The 18,034-nt window shown below is 67.4% G+C and overlaps 1 protein-coding gene across 4 annotated transcripts; it reads right to left on the reverse strand.

Moving 5' to 3' along the window:
• Window positions 1–3,062: 3,062 nt before the first annotated feature.
• On the reverse strand, window positions 3,063–17,049 carry HYAL2 (hyaluronidase 2). Of its 4 annotated transcripts, none has more exons than XM_075004981.1 (4): window positions 16,892–17,049; window positions 9,752–10,716; window positions 4,637–4,726; window positions 3,063–4,103 (listed from the first exon to the last, which is right to left on the reverse strand). In XM_075004981.1, the coding sequence occupies exons 2-4, from the start codon at window positions 10,676–10,678 to the stop codon at window positions 3,711–3,713; spliced, it is 1,410 nt and encodes a 469-aa protein (XP_074861082.1). In that variant the 5' UTR covers window positions 10,679–10,716; window positions 16,892–17,049; the 3' UTR covers window positions 3,063–3,710. The 4 variants fall into 4 exon arrangements, with proteins under 4 accessions (XP_074861082.1, XP_074861085.1, XP_074861083.1 ...); XM_075004984.1 differs by having other exon boundaries at window positions 16,888–17,028; XM_075004982.1 differs by lacking the exon at window positions 16,892–17,049 and adding an exon at window positions 11,413–11,435.
• Between the last annotated feature and the right edge of the window lie 985 nt (window positions 17,050–18,034).

Raw genomic sequence — 18,034 nt, forward strand, 5'->3', positions numbered from 1 at the left:
GCAAACACCCCACATAAAAGAGACCCCACTCGGGAGAGTGGGGGGAGAACTGTGTTGGGGGGTACCGGGGGGGAGGGGCTGCACTCCCTAGTGCTCCCAGCTGTGCTGGCCCTTCTGGACAGAGCCATCGCAGGGCACGCGGGGGTGGCGAGGAAGGTCTGCTGTGAGCCCAGCCCCACTGCTCCTGCCCTGCTAACGCCCCTGTGCAGGCCTGGTTTTGCCGGAGGAGGCGAGAACACCTCAAAGGGTTAAAACGCTCCTGGAACGGGAAAACCCCGCACAGGCCCGGCCTGGAGCAGATCAGGGCCAGGCTGCAGCTCACCTGCAGGATGGGGGAGAAAACACCCCCAGCGCCCTGGAGGAGACTCCAGCCTCTTGGCGCACAGGGGAAGAGGAAAGCAGAGGCTCAGGGGGTCGGGTCTAACCCCCTCTCCTCACCCAAGAGCGAATCCAGGCCCACCCAAAGCCCTGGAGCTGAGAACCCTCCCCAGGGCCATCCGGCTGTTGGCGCGCCCGGCCGGGGGCTCCCAGCTGGCTCCCACAGTCTCACTCTCACCCAGCTGCCTACGGCAAAGCCATCGACAACCCTGGGCTCAGCACCCGCTGGTGTCCGCTGCCTCCCTCCCTATTTCCTTCCAGTGCAGACGAGCTCCACGCCACTCTGGTGCCATCTCCCCATTCCCTGCGGGGGCTGCCCCTCCTGTTCCCACCATACATGATGCTCAATACCAGGCTCTCGATTTTCCGCTCGTCGTTCATTCTGCAGATACTCCCGACCCGCTGTAACTTCCGGCCCAGAACCTGCTGCAGGAGGTTCCCTTTCAGCTGTAGCTGCGTGTAGAATTCCTCGTTGGTGACCTTCTGCATCCATCCGACTCACGGGATCTTTCTATAACAGCCCCTCTCGAACGCCAGCATCCCCCTCTTCCAATCGTTCAGTAGCACCCCCCGTCTCCCAGCCGCGCGGGCAAATTGCAGCAGCCCATTTTGCAGCTGGCCAGAGGACACAGCCAGGCCTGGGTGGAAGGGGACAAAAGGGGGCTGGTTCCCCCCTACATACCCTGCTGGGCCCTGTTAGGCTGGTCCTGGCCTCCCTACACTGTTCTCTCCTGCAGAACCCCACTAGCCCAGCCCTGGGTTCCCCATGCCCCAGCCTGGCCTCACAGGCCTCCCCGAGCAGAGCCAGGGAACAGGCTGCACACTGAAGTAGCTTAAAGGAGCAGCTGCAGCGCTGAGCTACCTCGGCTGGCAGGGAAGTGGCTGTCCAAGCAGCAGCTGCTGGCAGAGCTGGTCACCACAGCAGGTCCAGCTGCGGTACCTGGCCTGCAGTGAGCGGAGAGGGGGCTGTAGCCTGCCCCAGCAGGTAGGTTTCACGTCCCACAGAGCACCTCAGGGGGGAAGCCCCAGCCTGGGTGGGCTCTCCAGGGCAGGGAGCCTCTGGCACTTACCCTGCTGCACCCACATCCATGCTCTCTCTCTGGCTTTAACCCCAGTCCTGGGCATCATAGGACAAGGACCACCGCACGCCAGCACTGGCTCCCATCAGGCCCAGGACCCGGGGACTTGGGGAGGTTAGTAGGGCAGGTGCTGCTAAGCCACCGCCCCTTCCTGCTGCTGGGAGCAGGGGACCCTGAGCTGTTGCTGTGGTGCAGGGAACTCAAGAGCAAGGGGCAGGGCTGGTTCTAGGGTCTCCTTGCAGGGGGTGGAACAACAGGGCCGATTTCACGGCCTCTGGCTGGCACCAAGCCCCCAGGCTGGGTGTGTTAGATTACAGGGCCAGCCCAGCTTCAGAGGTCATTGCTGAGCTTTCTAAGCTACAACAAGGCTGGTGCTGGGAATGTCTTGGACAGAAGATTGCTGAGGGGGGTTAGATGGCCCCCCTACCTGCCCTAGAGTGCCAGCCCTTAGTCAGTGGCATGGAGGGGGTGCTCTCCCCTAGGACCACTGACTCCCCTGTCCCAGGGGGCTCAAGGGCACACTGTTGGAGGGCTCACCCGGAGTCACTGCCATTCCCTGCCTGTGGCTGTTTTCAGGCCAGCTGTAAAAGCAAAGTGCCCCACAACAGCACTAAGCTCCCAGGGCACTGTGCCCAAGGGCTGGGGGACAGCACCCAGGTCCTGGGCCAGAGCTGGCACGCAGACAGCACCTGCCCGAGGGTCACCGGTCCCAGCACCCCAAGGGGCACAATACCCCCCCCAAGCGCACCCCACCCCCACTGCTCAGATCAGGGCTGTCTAGCAGAGCAGCCTTGGCAGAAGCCCACTGCCCCCAGGCTTGCGGGGGGGAGAACCATGGGGCTCCTTGCAGTGCAGGAGCAGGGCCACTGCCCAAAGCTGGGCCTCCCCTCCTGCCACTAACCCTCTGTGGTCTGGGGAAACCCCACCCAGAGGGTTAACCAGCCATTCCTCCTCCCTGCTGGCCCTGCCCCAGCACGCTGCCTGTGACGAAAACCACCACCGCCACGCTCCTCCCCAGTGCTGGCTGCAATTCAGCCAGCAGCAGCCCTGCAGCCATGTGCCACGCACACACTGCAGCCTCCAGGAGCGTATGGGCACAGCCGGGTCTCAGGGGCCTCTGGCCGGTCCCCACCCTGAGGCAGAGGGGCCTGGGTCCCAGCAGGTACCAGCCCCGTGCTGCACACAGAGCTCAGCCACCGAGTGACAGATCACCTTCCTGGGGCATGGCCTATGCCAGCTCCCACCCTAGTGCCCCTCCACCCTGTGCCACCAGCCCCTGAGCACAGGGCCCCCACCCAGCCATGCCAAGCAGCTCCCCCCAGAGCACACTCCCTAGGCAGCAGTGCTCAGGGCAGGTAACTCCAGGGGCTGCCCAGTGCCCTGTGAGCTGGCTGCAGCCACAGACAGGGCCCTTAGCATGGCTCTGAGCTAGTGTTTGGCCCCACTCAGGCACTGCCCGCCAGCCCGGCACTGCCCCCCAGGAACGCCAGTGTCCTGCAGCCTGACCTCAGCTGGAGCAGGGGTGGGGGGAGGGGGCTGGGGCCTGCTCCTGAGGCAAAAGGGAGCCCCCTGGCCCCCCAGCAAAGAGCCACCAGCCGCTCACTCGTTCCACTTTTAATTGTGAGGTAAGGCACTTTGGTATCAGTGAAACAGGCCGCTGGGGGGCAGCCAGCCCAGCCCAGCCCCTGCCTCACGGGGGCCAGGCAGGGAGTACAGCCACCCCCCACGGGGCAGCCCAGACAGCCCCAGCCCTGCCCTGCCCCACTCCACTAGACACACCCCTGCCCCTCACTGCTTATCTGCCCCCTCCTTAAAACAGGAGAAGGGCCCCCCCCCAGCACAGATGGGGCAGCTCAGGTCACCCTGCCCCAAGAGCCGCCGCTCACCCGGCTGAGCTGGGGCAACAGACAGAGGTACAGGGCCAGGCTCACCCCGGGGGGAGGGGGGGGGCACAGGCCATTCCAGGGCCCAGCAGAGCCCCTGTCCCATGCACCCCTCTTCACTACACACACACACACACACACACACACCCCCCCCCCCCGCTGGCACACTGCTGCCCCTCCTCTGCATGCGCACGCACACACACACAGCTGGGCACTGGGACAGCCTCTGCCACCCCAGTGTAGAAGTAGGGGGTCACCTCCCCTCCCCTGCCCCCAGCACTCAAGGCACTACAACAGGCTGCCGGTAGCCCCTGCCTGGCCGGGCGGCAGGAGCCAGCCAATGGTGACGCGGACCAGCGGGCGGGCCGGGCTAGTCCAAGCAGGCCAGGAGCCCCAGGGCCAGGAGCCCCAGGGCGGGGTGGGGGGCAACGCCGTGGGCGCTCAGCTGCCGCTCGCAGCCGGCCCCCTGCCAGCCCTGGTAGCACTGGCAGCGGAAGTGGGTCCGGAGGTAGGCGACGTCGGCGGGGGACAGCTTCCCCTCCGCCCGCAGCAGGGGCTGGTGCCCGGCGCCCTCGGCCCGGCGCCGGATCTGGAAGCTGGCTGGGCTGAGGTGGAGGAAGACGTTGGCGTCACTGTCGCGGCGCAGGCAGCGGCCCTGGCCCTGGCACAGTTCCTCGCTGCAGGCCTGGGCCGCCGTGGTGACGTTGACGATGTAGTGGCCCAGGTCCCCCTCCAGGTAGCTCTTGATGCTGCGGCAGGTGTCCTGGGGGAGGCAGGCGGGTGAGCCAGGGCCAGCAGCATCAGCAGGGCACCGGGGAGGTGGGTGGCTCCCTGCCGGTCAGCTGGGCATCGCCCTGGGCCAGGCACCAGGCCAGCGTGTGCGGCGAGGCCACAGCTCACTCACAGCACATTCTGCAGGAGACAGGGGCCAGCAGGGCCCCTCCCCTGCTCCTACAGCAGCTGGGGGCTCCCTGCCCCACAGCTGGTCAGCACTGGTGTAGCAACACCCCACTGGCACAGCCAGCCCATGGCCACATCCTGCCCAGCAGCTTGTGCCAAAAACCCGGCAGGGGGCACCCCCCGAGAGCAGCCGGGGGGCAGGGAGGGAGGAGATGGCCTCGGCATTACCGAGTTGAGCCCCCCCAAGCAGGCTCCTCTGGGACTGATCCCAGCTGGGCTCACAGCAGCCCCACACCAGGGGACAAGCTGCCTGGGGCACGCGGAGTCACATGCCCCAGCCATGGCCCGTGCGGGACTGGAGAATGGGGCTCCCCCGCTTCCCCGGCCTGTGCCTACCTGGCTCTTGGTGTAATCAGCATCACCCCAGAAGATGGCACCGGCCGCCCCCAGGGCTGCGCTCTCCCCGATGGTGGAGACCAGGTCCGCCTGCCGGGAGGAACCGGGAGAGCCGAGGTTGGGGGGGAACTTGGCTCTGTGGGGCAGGGGCAGCTCCCGCTCCCAGTGCTCTGACCTACTGCTCCCACTTCGGGCCCATGGGGTGGGAGTCAGGCCCTGGCTCACGCCCGGCGGAGGCGGCTCAGGTGCCACACCAGATGCATGCACTCTGCTAGCAGAGGGGAGAGGAGAAGGCTGCTGCTGAGTGGGGCTGGGCCTGGCCAGAAGCGGGACAGCACGGCCCCCTCCCCGCGGGGGGCTAGCCCCTGCCGTGGGGGCACTTGTGCTGCTAGTGCTCTGCCACCATCCCTGCACCTCCCTAATTGCTCCTTCCCTGACCCAGGCCAGCTGCCACAGGATTCACCATGAGATGCTCCAAACCATTGCTGGGCACTGTTAAGAACAGCTGCTGTGCTCCACCCCAGAGGCAGCTGCATTTCGGCTAGAGGGGAGGGCAGGCCAGGAAGCAGCAAGGGTGAAAGGCCACCAGCTGCCCAAGGCACCCCAGGGCTGCACCCAGCTCGAGGGCAGGCACGTGTGATGGGAGGAGCGGAGCAGAGCAGAGGGGAGGAGCACCCCCACCCTGCGCTCCTCACATCCTGCCCCTCCCCTCCAGCCACCCCAGGCCAAGGTGCATGTTCGGGGCAGAGTGGGCTGGGCCAGCAGGCAGCCTGACGGAACAAGCCCTGAGAGCCAGGCAGGAGGGAGGTGTTTGGCCCAGCAGCGCTGGGACCCGGGCTGGGAGCGCGGAGGTGGGGGGCGGGGTAGCTGTAGGCTTGGCTTGCCTAGCCTGTGGGACTGGTGCAGCCAGTGAGATCCCGGCTCTGAGCAGCCTCCCCCCACGTGTCCCTGTGCACCTTGCAAACCTGATCCACAGCCCCACCCTAGCCATGGCCCCCCGACCCCACCGCCCTGCCACTGTCCTCCCCAACCCCAGGCTCCCCCTCCACCGCCCTGCCACTGCCCCCCACCCCACTGCCCTGCCACTGTCCTCCCCAACCCCAGGCTCCCCACCCCACAGCCCTGCCACTGCCCCCCACCCCACCGCCCTGCCACTGTCCTCCCCAACCCAGGCTCCCCACCCCACAGCCCTGCCACTGCCCCCCACCGCCCTGCCCCCCACCCCACCACTGCCCTCCCCAACCCAGGCTCCCCCTCCCCAGCCCTGCCCCCCACCCCCACCCCACCCCCAGGCTCCCCACCACCCTGCCCCCCACCCCACCACTGCCCTCCCCAACCCCAGGCTCCCCCACCTCAGCCCTGTCACTGCCCCCCACCCCAGCCCAGCAAGGCCCAGGACCAATTAGGGCCAGAATGGGCGGCTGGGCTGGATGCAGGGCTGGGGAGACAGCAGGACCCATGGCGGCCAAAGAGGGTAGTGACCCTGCAGGGCCAGCCCCAGGAGCAGTGCTGGGGCCGTGAGGGCAGAGCCTGCTGCACCCAGCAGGTGCTGGCACCAAGGGCTGGCTCCTGCCCCCTCACGGCTGGAACTTGGGACCAGAGGCCTGGGGCAGGGCAGAGCCCAAAGCCAGGGTCAGTAGCTGCTGGCCCCCAGCTGGTGCCCAATGTCCCACCACTGCCACCGCCCCTGCCCCTGTGGAAGGCTGAGCTCCCCATCAAGGCCAGTCCAGAACTCAGCTGCCTCCTGCGGCGCTGGGCCCCAGCTGCTCACCGGGAGGTGCAGGGCAGTACACCCAGGCAGCCCCGACCCGCCTGCCTGCCCACCAGGCAGCAGGGCTAGAGGCTCCCCCAGCAAGTTGGGCTGGAAGAGACCAGCATGTCCAGCCCCCCCGCCCCGCCGAGGCAGGGCCAAGCCACCCCCCAACAGTATCCCACTCCCCTTGTGCCCTCGGGCGTCAGCCTACAGCTGCGGGCAGGGAAGTCCCTCCCCTCCAGCGCGCCCCCTACCCCCCAGAGACCACTGGGCCCCTTTCCTGCAACTCCCCTCGAATGTCCCATATTCACGCTGAGTCACGCCGACCCCCAGGGCCTCTGCGGCCACACAAGCCCCCGGCTGGCCAGGCCCCAGTTTGCAAGCGTCTGTCCTTCTCCCTTCCCCTGTGCCCTACACGCTGGTCTCTGCTGAAACCCGCCCCGTCTGTTTCAGACTGGGGGTCCTCTCCAGTGCCCCCTTGTCAACACCCAACAGCAGGGTGATGGTGCGAGCAAGGCGCGAGGGTATGCACCCCACAGCGCCGGGGGACAGCAGAGCTGATCCCTGCAGATCGAGGGCTTCCCTCGGAGTTCTCCCACCGCGGCCAGGAGCGGCCCCCGGAGCGGCGCTCTCAGTGCTGGGCAGAACCAGCGCACGGCACCGCGTTGCTCTTCGTTCCCCACACGGAGCCGCTCATGTAGCTGTCAGCTACGCCCCGGAGCGCTGACGGGGAGGGACCCCTGCCTGCCCAGCAGCAGAGATCAGCCACGTCCAGCCCCAGGCTCCGCCGCGGCGTGGGCACCGGCGCCCTGACAAGAAAGGGGGGAAACCAAAGTGTTTCCCGCCAGGCTGGAAATCGGCGTTGCCAAACCAGGACAGCTTTGCTGATGGCACCGCAGCGTGGCCGGGGCTGTTCGGTGCCCGTAGCGAGGCCTGGCCTGCCCGACGCAGCTTACGTCTCCGGCCAACGTGTCACGGCCCTTTGGAATTCTAACCACTTGAACCCCTCCCGGCTTGGCCTCCCCTGCTGGCTCTGGGGGGGCGAGCTCTCCACTCCCCTCCCGGTTACAAGCCGAACCAGCCCAGCAGGACCCCACCGGATGGGGCCGCCCCAGCTGACGCGAACCATTCAGTACTCTCTTTCCACCGCTTGAGTGCTCCTGCTATCCTACCGACAGCCAGATCCCACTGCCCTGGAGAACCCCAGCAGCCGATGCTTCGTAATTAACCCTCACGCTCCCCACTGCCGCCAAGGAGCAGGGGGCCCATGTTACAGAAAGAGAAACTGAGGCACAGGGCCGAGAGAGAGAGTCGCAGGGGAAAAGCTGAAGCGCCAGTACAGAGAATAGGAGTTTGGGCTCCTTGCTTCCTCCTCTCCCCACGAGAGCCAGGAACAGACCCAGGAACCCTGGCTCCCAGCCCTGCTCCCACCATCAGAACAGGGGTGGGGAACCTCTGGCCCCCTGCTTAATTCCAGCTGGCCCGTGAGGAGTCCCTGCTCCTCACTTCCCAGCCCCGCTGACCACCAGGGAAGTGCCGGCCACATGCTCAGCTGCAGGGGCTGCCCCAGCAGCTCCACTGGCCAGGAAGCCCAGGGGCACGGCCAGCTGCTTCTGAGAGTGGCAGAGAGCCAGGGCAGGCAGAGAGCCAGCCCTCGCAGCCCTGGGCCACTGACTCGGTGCTGCTCACAGAAGCGGGTCCTGCAATCCCACCCCCTCACTTTGCTCTGTTCTCAGCAGGCCCAGAAGCCCCAGAGGGGAGAGGCCGGCACCTACCCCACCCTGCCCCACCCGAGCTGGCTTTGCAGCCCCAGCCATGTGCAGGGCCCCCCAGACTTCCACTCTAGAACTGCCTGGGGGTGCTGTGCCCAGCAGAGCTGGCACAAGGGGCACGGTAGATGGGTGGGTGGCACCACAGGGACCCCAAGGGCTGCACCCAGCGACTTGTGACACCCTCACCCGCTCTCAGCGGCCGGCTTCCTGCAGAGCCCGCGGAGAGAGGCAGCCAGCGGGGCCGCTCACCCTCCCCTGCTTGCACCCGCGGGACAGTGGTGCGGAATGGAGCCCTTCACACTAACCCACCTCGGCCCGCCCACGCCCAGGCTCACACTGCAATGGCTTCACCCACTCGGCCCTTCTGCAGGATTCACAGGCCCGGCAGCGAGGTGCCAGGCAGACCCAGGCCAGAGCTCTAGCAGGAGGGGCCGGGCGGCTTTAGTGCCATTTGTCCCCCTGCATGTCCAACGGCCCCCAGGAACGAGGGCAGCCAGGCCCGAGAGAGGTACACAGTGCAGGATGGGACCATCCCAGAGCTCTGCACCTCACCGTGGCTCTGCACGCCCCGGCATGGCCCCCCAAGCTGCACACGGGCCCAGATTCTCTGCCCCCAGCAGACTCAGCTCTGGGGAAAAACACAGCCCTCGCTCAGGCAGGAACAGAACCCAGGAGTCCTGGCTCTGGGCACCATGCGCCTCAGCCGGTTGCCCCAAAGCTGACCTGCGAGAGGCAGGGCCCACAAAGGGGAAGTTGCGTCCGCCAACGTGACAATGGGCTGCGCAAAGGCAGGGCCACGGTTCCCATTTTGCCATCCACGCTCTCCTGCCAGGCTGGCTACAGGAACTGCCCCGCCCCAGGCCTGCTCCGCCATGGGTGGGCAGCAGCAGGGGGCTAGCTCAGGATCTCGCAGACCCACCAGATTAGCGTGGGAACAGCTGTGCCTCTTCTCCCGCCCCGCACACAGCTGCTTACCTCTCTGCTCTCACCCCAGCCCACCTGGGAGCTCCAGAGCTGCCCTGGCCCAGCTGACGTGGGGCCACTAAGCATGAGCCCTGTTCCCTAGTGACAGGAGCAGTCAGCTCAGATGCCAAGGGGCAAGCAGGGTCCCATACTGCCCCCAAAGCCCCCCCCCCACCCCGGCTCGCAGCAACACAGGACGGGCTGGCTGCCGCTGCATTTGGGGAGCTAGTGTTTAAAGAGAAGAACCAGTTCCTCCTGCCCCCCGCCCCCAGCAGAGACCACGTGGGGCCAGTCTGCCCCTTTAGCAGTGCAGGGGCCCTGGCGGCCATACACAAGGAGGGGGCACAATGACACTGCCCCCTAGCGGGGAGCCCACCCACTACCCTCTCCCAGAAGGGGGGTGCCAGACAACATGCCTGCTAATTTTTTTCCAGCCACGTGCAGAATAAGTTTTCCCACCAGGCACGTGCAGATGCGCACCACCCACAGAACCCCCACTGCCGCCCTGCTAGGCAGCTAGGCAGCCTTTGACCCTAACTCCCGAGCTCAGCTTACCGGGAGTGCTGGCGCCACCCCCAGCTGCTCCAGCAGCCACGGGTCAGCCCCAGGGCACCGGCAGCTCCTTACCTTGCTCAGCACCTCCAGCTTGCGGCTGTAGGTGGGCCTGGTGTAGACGAAGACAGGCAGCGAGTAGCCATCGTGGTGCTGGTGGGAGATCCGCAGGGCCTCCATGACTCGGGAGCGCACAAACTTGCGGCCGTTCTTGGAGGAGGCCAGGACCTGGTCCAGGTAGATGGAGGGGTAGAGGGCTGTGCTCTCCTTCCAGAGCCAGGCCAGCCGGTCGTTGCGGGTCTCTTCCACGTCCGGGCAGCGCCCCGTGTAGCTGTCGGGGTTCTTGCTGTAGTCGTGGTTGTAGCAGTCTGGGAAGAGGTAGTAGCCCCACAGCTGCTTGGGCCGGTAGCTCTTGGCATGCTGCAAGGTGAGCAGCATGAACTGCCGGGCCGAGGCCTCAAACTCATACTGCGCCTGCTTGGCGACCTGCTCGGGCGGCCAGTCAGGGTGGTGGGCCAGCACCAGCTGGCGGGAGTTCTTGCGGTAGATGTCCTTGTTCTGCCAGTTGCGGATCCAGATGGGCCGCCACTCCTCCCAGTCGATGACGGCCAGCCCCTCCTTGGCCTCCGAGCGGATGTACTTGCGGATGCCCTCCTGCAGCCGGTCCAGGTGCTCCAGGAGGCTGCTGTTCTGGGGGACGCCCCCGTTGACGGCCACCTGCTGCTCGTCGTAGTAGGGGTAACGGCCCAGGCGCTCCTTGTAGAAGATGGTGAGGTTCTGGTCGACAAAGCCCTCGTTGGGCGAGGCCTGCAGGTCAAAGAGGCTGAAGTCCAGCTGCACCTTGAAGCGGGGCCGGCAGTCCTGGGTGGGCGCGTTCCAGGCCACGAGGAAGGGCCGGCGTGTGAAGCGGGGGGCGAAGGCTGGCTTCTCGTCCTGCCCGCGGCCGCTGGCAACACCGAGGAGCAGGAGCCATGGCACTGCCAGCCCGGGGCCGGCCCGCATTCTCTCTCGCTGCTGGCGGGACGGCTTCAGGTCACAGCCTGCAGGGGGACAAGGCTGTCCTAAGGCAGGGAGAGGCACGGCCACCCCCCAGGCCGGGCCGACGCCCCCCGGCTCCCCCATGCCGGGCCCAGTTCACCCGCACCGCTCAGAGCCAGCGAGGCACTGGAGAGGCTCCAGTGCCCTGCCCTGCCACTGCCCCGCTGCTGGGAGCTGCAGAAGGGAAACTGAGGCCCAGAGGCAGGCGACTCACCTGAGGCCACCCACGAAGGGAGTAGGGCGGGCGGGGGGCCTCAGACCCCGGCGCTGCCCTGCTGCACCCCGGGCACTTCGCCCGTAGCCCGCCGCACCCCAGCGCCGGCCGGAGCAGCCCCGCCGGCTGACGCCCGCCCGGGCACCGGAGCCGCCGGGGAGAGGAGCGGGGCTCCGCTGCCCGCCACACGTGGCGCCCGGGTGCCGGCTCTCGGGGCGGGCGCTGCGCGGGCAGGATCGGGCCCCCGGCGGCGGGCTGGAGCCAGGAAACATCCCAGGAATGTGCTGGCCGCGGCGGAGCCGCTTTGTTCCCCGGCCCGGCCCGGCCAAGCCCGGCGCCTTTGTTCGGCGGCCGCGGAGCAGCGCCAGCTTCCCCCCACCGCGCCGCGCCGCACGGCCCCGCCAGCCACACCCCACGGCCCGGCCCCGGCCCACGTGCGCCGCGCCGCGCCCCCGGGCAGCGCCCGCCGTCCCACCGCGCTCACCAGCCCATCGCCCCCGGCCGGCCCCAGCGCCACCCACCCTCTGGCCGCGGCGGCGCTCCGCGGCACCTTTAAAAGCCCAGCTGCTGGAGCGGCCCAAAGCGAGCCGGGCCGGGGGGGGACCCCGGGGAACCCCCGCCCAAGGGAGGCACGGACACAGCGCGCGGCCCGGCGGCCCGAGGCGGGAGAGACACTCCAGACCTCTGACTCGTTCTGCCCCACTCTGAGCCCTCCGTGGCGGAGGGGACCGGAGTTTTAAAGTGCCTCTGTCCTCACCCCCCCTCCAGCCGGCGGGAGCCACTTGGTACAGCCCGGCAGATGGGTCCGGCCAAGCGCCGCTTGCTACTGAACGGCAGCGGGCGGGCGCGGGCGGGCCCGGCGGGGCGGGGCGGGGGTAGCGGCTGGCCAATGAGCTCGCCGAGGAACAGGCGAAATGCTGCAGCGCTGGGCTGTGCCCGCAGGGGGCGCCGTGGGGCGGGAGAGGCACTGGCTGTGTGTGTTGGGGGCGGTCCCAGCTAGGCCAGCCCCAGCCTCTCCCAGCAGGGAGCGCCGTGGGGCGGGAGAGGCACTGGCTGTGTGTGTGGGGGGGGGTCCCAACTAGGCCAGCCCCAGCCTCTCCCAGCAGGGGGCGCCGTGGGGCGGGATAGCGACTGGCTGTGCGGGGGGTGGGGGTCCCAGCTAGGCCAGCCCCAGCCTCTCCCAGCAGGGAGCGCCGTGGGGTGGGATAGGCACTGGCTGTGCGGTGGGTGGGGGTCCCAGCTAGGCCAGCCCCAGCCTCTCCCAGCAGGGGGCGCCGTGGGGTGGGACAGGCACTGGCTGTGCGGGGGGGTGGGGTGTCCCAGCTAGGCCAGCCCCAGCCTCTCCCAGCAGGGGGCGCCGTGGGGCGGGATAGCGACTGGCTGTGCGGGGGGTGGGGGTCCCAGCTAGGCCAGCCCCAGCCTCTCCCAGCAGGGGGCGCCGTGGGGCGGGAGAGGCACTGGCTGTGCGGGGCGGGGGGTGTCGCATCTAGGCCAGCCCCAGCCTCTCCCAGCAGGGGGCTGGGGTGGGGTGCGGGCAGGGGCCGCTGGCTGTGCATGGGGGGGGGGGGGTCCCAGCTAGGCCAGCCCCAGCCTCTCCCAGCAGGGGGCTGGGGCGAAGTGCGGGCAGGAGCATTTGGCTGTGCATTGGGGGGGTGGGTCTCAGCTACACCAGCCCCAGCCTCGAGCCTGCAGAGGCCAGTGTGTGGCAAGCGGCAGAAAGGACAATGGGGCGGAGGGGCCCGGTGCCTCGCCCTTGCCCACCCGGACGTGCTCTAAGGACTGACAGATCAAATCGCACAGCAGCTGTTATGTCAAGGGCTGGGAATCCCTCCACACCTTTGTTTCCTTGTGGACGCTACATAAACATCTGTCCAGAGAACAATGCGGACCCCAGTCAATGGCTATTATCTGGGGAAGGCCATTGTCCTTCCCGGGAACACGCCCGCCAGCCTCTGTGTTCAATGGCTCCCCCGGAGCCAGGCAACCAGCTGCCGGGGCAGGGCCGGGCATGCCAAACGGCTGGTGCGTTCCAGCCGGCCGGCGCTCTGGAGGCCTTCCAAAGTGCCACTCGAGCTGGGAATGAAAACCGGCTCTTCAGCACTGGAGGGCGAGCGGATGCCTCTTCTCCCCACACGAGGCTGTTTGCGTGGTCTCATGATAGCCAAAGCCAACGCTGGGAATTTTTCGATTTTCTGGTGCATGGGGCCTGCTTGGGAACCTGCAGACAGCGGGTGCTGAATGAGGAGCCCCCAGTGACTTCGGCTGCAGTCGGGGGGGTTGCCGCCCCTCTGCTGTCTGAGTGCTTAACACAGTTGCTGCTTCCCCCACCACCTGGCCAGCAGGGCTCAGCGCTGTCCCAGAAGGACCACGCATGCCCAGAGTGCTGGGGGCCCCTCAGCTGAGCGCCCCCACCAGGGGCGGGACAGGAGCTTGGCAGTGCAGGATGTCTCCAAGGCTTTTTGCTTTCCATGAATAGCCAGCAGTGTCGCCTGGGGCAGTGCTGGAGCTGGAGGTGGACAGGGGCCTGAGTTCACTCCAGGTCAAAGGAGACCACAGAGGTTTGCTTTGGGGTGGCTGAGCAGGGGCCATGAATTAGATGGGGAGGAATGTCCCAGGCTGTTTCCATATGGGCCAGTGTCTGTGCATGTGCCTCTGCCGCCCAGCCTGCCTGCATCCCAGCAGCGAGACTGAGGGCTGAGTCAGCCACCGATCCCTCTCAGCTGGGGAAACGGGCCAGGTTGCCACCACCCACCCCTCTTGACCGACCCAGGAGTGCTGCTGAGAACAGGGCTGGTGAGATGGCAGCATTTGAGACAACCACAGGGTGTGTGACCAGACCCTGGCGCTGCAAGTGCTTCAGGTCCATCCACCGTAGCAGCTTCCCACACCAGTGTGGGTAGGTCCAAGGGCGACACGTTGCTGGCCTCCAGCGGGATCCCTAGCTAAGACCCCGAGGGGGCCGGACTCCTCTGTCTCAGGCACAGAGGCTAGTCTCTGTGGGGCAGGGCTTAGGCATGCAGGTGATGCACGAGCTCCTTGTAAGTGGCAGAAGCCTGGAAGCACCTGGCCTGTCAAGCCTCAGCCCCAATCTCAGCCCTGCTACAGTCCAAGGAGGGGTTTTATGTTTGCACTGACAGCTGGCCTGGCACCTCCCCTTCCTTCCTCCACTGGGCTCGCAGGGCAAGAGGGAAATAACCCTGGAGCTTGCTTCTAGCTGGGCTCCCCCACAATCACTGCTCACACACCCCACACAGTGCCCCCTGCTGGGAGAGGCTGGGAACCCCCACCCCTGTAGCCAGTGCTCCCGCCCCTGCCCTATATGGGTGCCCAAGTCACCCGAGCAGAGGGGTACCAGCCACGGCCTCTGAGCAGCAGTGGGTGGGTTCTGGTGGTGCATGCCCACCACGAGAGGCCCAAGGCCAGGGAGTAACAACAGGGAGGGGAGCCCTGGATCAGCTGGGAGCTTTGGTCTGTGCCAGGCAGAGCTGCAGCAGCTGAGAAATGAAAGATGGCTCATCTGTACGCTGCTCACAGCTGCCCACACCCCTGCGCTGGGGGGAGGGGGAGGGCCAAAAAGTCCTTAGCGAGCTGGACAATCTCTGATCTCGAGGGTCGGGGCAGCTCGCCATGGGAGCAGAGGGACGTAGGCAGGGGTCAGGCCAGCCACAGAACATGGGCTCCCACAGGAGCTGGCGCAGCTCAGCGCTTGGGGCTTTGTCCCTCCCAAAGGGCTGAGCAAGGGGTAGCCCCCAGCAACAAGGCTGAGCCCTCTCACCCAGAGCTGCACCCCTCGGCACAGGCCCCTTGGCGGACCTCAATTCCCCCTGCCCACCAGCCCCAGGACACAGCCTAATTCCCTGCACCCCGGGGTAGGCCAGGTCTCGGCGGGAGGCCAGGTTGGCTGTCACGAAGAGACGCGGCTCTGCCTGGGGCTGCCCTGAAGGTGTGACACTGCAGTGGGTACAGCACAGGCTATTCATTCCAGGCCTCCTGGCTGGGAACAAAGCAGCTCTGGGGCTGAGATAACACACAGCCCATCGGCTCCTTGGTGGGCCAGGAAATCCCTGCGCCTGGGCTGAGGGCATGGCCAGGGAGAGATGCAGGCAGCATGGGGCACGGGGCTGTTCCACGCTGGAAGCATGAGGCACCCGCTGTCCAGCAAGGAGCATGAAACAAGCCCTGGTCATCACTGCCCCGCGCCCCACAGCGCCCCCTGCTGGGACAGGCTGGGGCTGCAGTACCTGGACGCCCCCCGCCCACAGCCATTGCTCCTGCCCCGTGCCCCACAGCGCCCCCTGCTGGGTCAGGCTGGGGCTGCAGTACCTGGGAGCTCCCCCCACAGCCATTGGTCCTGCCCCGCGCCTCACAGCGCCCCCTGAGGGGACAAGCTGGGGCTGCAATACCTGGGAGCGCCTCCCCCCCCAACAGTCCTGCCCTGTGCCCCACAGAGCCCCCTGTGGGGACAGGCTGGGGCTGCAGTACCTGGGCACACCCCCCCCACACAGCCATTGCTCCTGCCCCGCGCCTCACAGCGCCCCCTGCGGGGACAGGCTGGGGCTGCAGTACCTGGGAGCTCCCCCCACAGCCATTGCTCCTGCCCCGCGCCTCACAGCGCCCCCTGCTGGGACAGGCTGGGGCTGCAGTACCTGGGAGCTCCCCCCAGAGCCATTGCTCCTGCCCCGTGCCTCACAGCGCCCCCTGTGGGGACAGGCTGGGGCTGCAGTACCTGGGAGCTCCCCCCACAGCCATTGGTCCTGCCCCGCGCCTCACAGCGCCCCCTGAGGGGACAAGCTGGGGCTGCAATACCTGGGAGCGCCTCCCCCCCCAACAGTCCTGCCCTGTGCCCCACAGAGCCCCCTGTGGGGACAGGCTGGGGCTGCAGTACCTGGGCACACCCCCCCCCACACAGCCATTGCTCCTGCCCCGCGCCTCACAGCGCCCCCTGCTGGGACAGGCTGGGGCTGCAGTACCTGGGAGCTCCCCCCAGAGCCATTGCTCCTGCCCCGTGCCTCACAGCGCCCCCTGTGGGGACAGGCTGGGGCTGCAGTACCTGGGAGCTCCCCCCACAGCCATTGGTCCTGCCCCGCGCCTCACAGCGCCCCCTGAGGGGACAAGCTGGGGCTGCAATACCTGGGAGCGCCTCCCCCCCCAACGGTCCTGCCCTGTGCCCCACAGAGCCCCCTGTGGGGACAGGCTGGGGCTGCAGTACCTGGGCACCCCCCCCCCACAGCCATTGGTCCTGCCCCGCGCCCCACAGTGCTCCCTGTGGGGACAGGCTGGGGCTGCAGTGCCTGAGCACTCCACCCACAGCCATTGGTCCTGCCCCGCTGGGACAGGCTGGAATAACTAGGAGCACCCCACAGCACCCCTGCTCTGCTGCCCACAGCGCCCCCATGGGGGCAGGATCAGAGACACCAGTGACGCGCGCACCTTTGCTGGCCTCCTGCATTATTCCTGGGCCCCGTTAACCCTGGGCATGTCCGTAACACCTGCCATCGGCCGGCACGGGGGAGCTTTGCTGTGGGAGCCGGGTGGGGAACGTGCGCCCCATTTTATAGGCAGCACAGCGAGAGGCGGCGACTTGCCACGCGCCTGCAGAGCACCCGGCCTAGACCCCCAGCGCTTCGAAGTCTGGATCAATGCACCAGCCACTAGGCAACACTGTCGACAGCCAGGCTGGAGGTGTATACAACTCAGGGGGTCCTGAGCTGCACTCAACCCCCCCCCCGTCTCTTAGACCCCCACAGACAGCCCCCTCCCAGCGCTGGAAACAGGCCCTGGAGTCCTGCATTCCACCCCCACCACCCCCCAGCTCACCATGAATCCCCACTCCCTCCCCTGCGCCCCAGAGTGCCAGATCCCCGCCCTGGGCCCAGCCTGTTAACGCTGCTGCACACCACTCGGTCCTTTGGCCAGTAGCAGGGCCCTTCACCCTCCCCCAGGGAACAAACGCACTCACCCACCTTGCTTGGCTTGGCGTGGCTCCAGCCAGCAGCAGCAATGTCGGGGCAGGGAGGGGCAGGGGTAAGGCGACCTGGTCCCCCCAGGCTGGGTCCGCACTGGGGTGAGTCCCTTATAGGTGGCTGCCCCAGGGAGGGGGCCCGGAGAAAGAAGTGAACGACGGAGCCGGCGTGGAACAGTTTTGACCCAGTCGGGACCTGGAAACAGTCCAAAGGGTCTGGATTGGCCAGTGAGGCTTCCTGGGCTGTGCCGTGCCGGGGCTGGGAGTGCAGGGCTGGTTGGGCTGGACCAGGGCTCCGCTTCCAGCGTCCCTCTCTCTCTCTCTCTCTCTCTCTCTCTCTCTCTCTCTCTCTCGCTCTCCTGTGCGCTGTCCCCCTCCGGAGAGGCACACACTCAGCCCCTGCAGCTCAGGGTGTTCCCCAGTGCCCACCCCCCCCGCCCCGATCTGCCCTATGTGCCCAACCCCAGTTCCCTCTGCCTTGGACAGCCTTTCTCCCAGAACAAAGGCTCATTTCCTGCTGGCGATGGAAAGGGAAGCTGGCGGTCCCTGCTCTGCAACCGCAAGGCCTCACCGCGCTGGGAGGGAAGGTGGCTCAGAGGTCAGCAAGGGCTCAGGGATCTCCCCTGCATTCACCTCCACTTGCAACCCATAGCCATGGCTGCTGTCCCATTAGGCAACAGCCCCGCCGACCGGTTCCTGCTGTGCTAGGATAGCAGCCAGGCCTGGCGGAGTCACCGGGGGCCCTTTTGTCAGCCACCCCAATGGCTTCAGCCTTGGAGCCATGCACCCTGTGCGACCTGGGGCTGCCCCAGCAGGGCTCGTGCACTGCAGGAGAGTCCCAGAGAGCCCCCGGGCCCCCGCAGGAAGCTAGTGTCATAGTCACAGGAAAGCGCCCCAGACTCTTCAATCCACCAGGCACCTCTCGGCCGGCAGGAGGAGCTGCGGGGCAGCTGGGTGTGGCACGCTGCCCCCAGCTGTGCTCGGCGGGGGGCTCGGGGGCCGCCACGGCCTTTCAGAAGGTGCTTCTCCCCTTACCTGTTCTTCTGCATCCGCCTGGCTCCAGCTGGCCCCACAGCCCCACATGCAGGCGCAGGGACCGGAGCCAGCACTGGGAGAGGCCGCCCGAGAGGCCAGCCCCCTCACC

The sequence above is a fragment of the Carettochelys insculpta genome, chromosome 11, assembly GCF_033958435.1.
Source record: "Carettochelys insculpta isolate YL-2023 chromosome 11, ASM3395843v1, whole genome shotgun sequence".
Classification (NCBI taxonomy): domain Eukaryota; kingdom Metazoa; phylum Chordata; order Testudines; family Carettochelyidae; genus Carettochelys; species Carettochelys insculpta.

What these genes read in the sequence shown, in the direction of transcription:
- HYAL2 (XM_075004981.1), bottom strand. Translation starts at nt 10,678, where the DNA reads ATGCGGGCCGGCCCCGGGCTGGCAGTGCCATGGCTCCTGCTCCTCGGT. An exon ending in AGCTGGAGGTGCTGAGCAAG is followed by an intron (nt 4,727 to 9,751) that starts GTAAGGAGCTGC and finishes TCCTCCCGGCAG; the next exon opens with GCGGACCTGGTCTCCACCAT. An exon ending in CTGATTACACCAAGAGCCAG is followed by an intron (nt 4,104 to 4,636) that starts GTAGGCACAGGC and finishes TGCCTCCCCCAG; the next exon opens with GACACCTGCCGCAGCATCAA.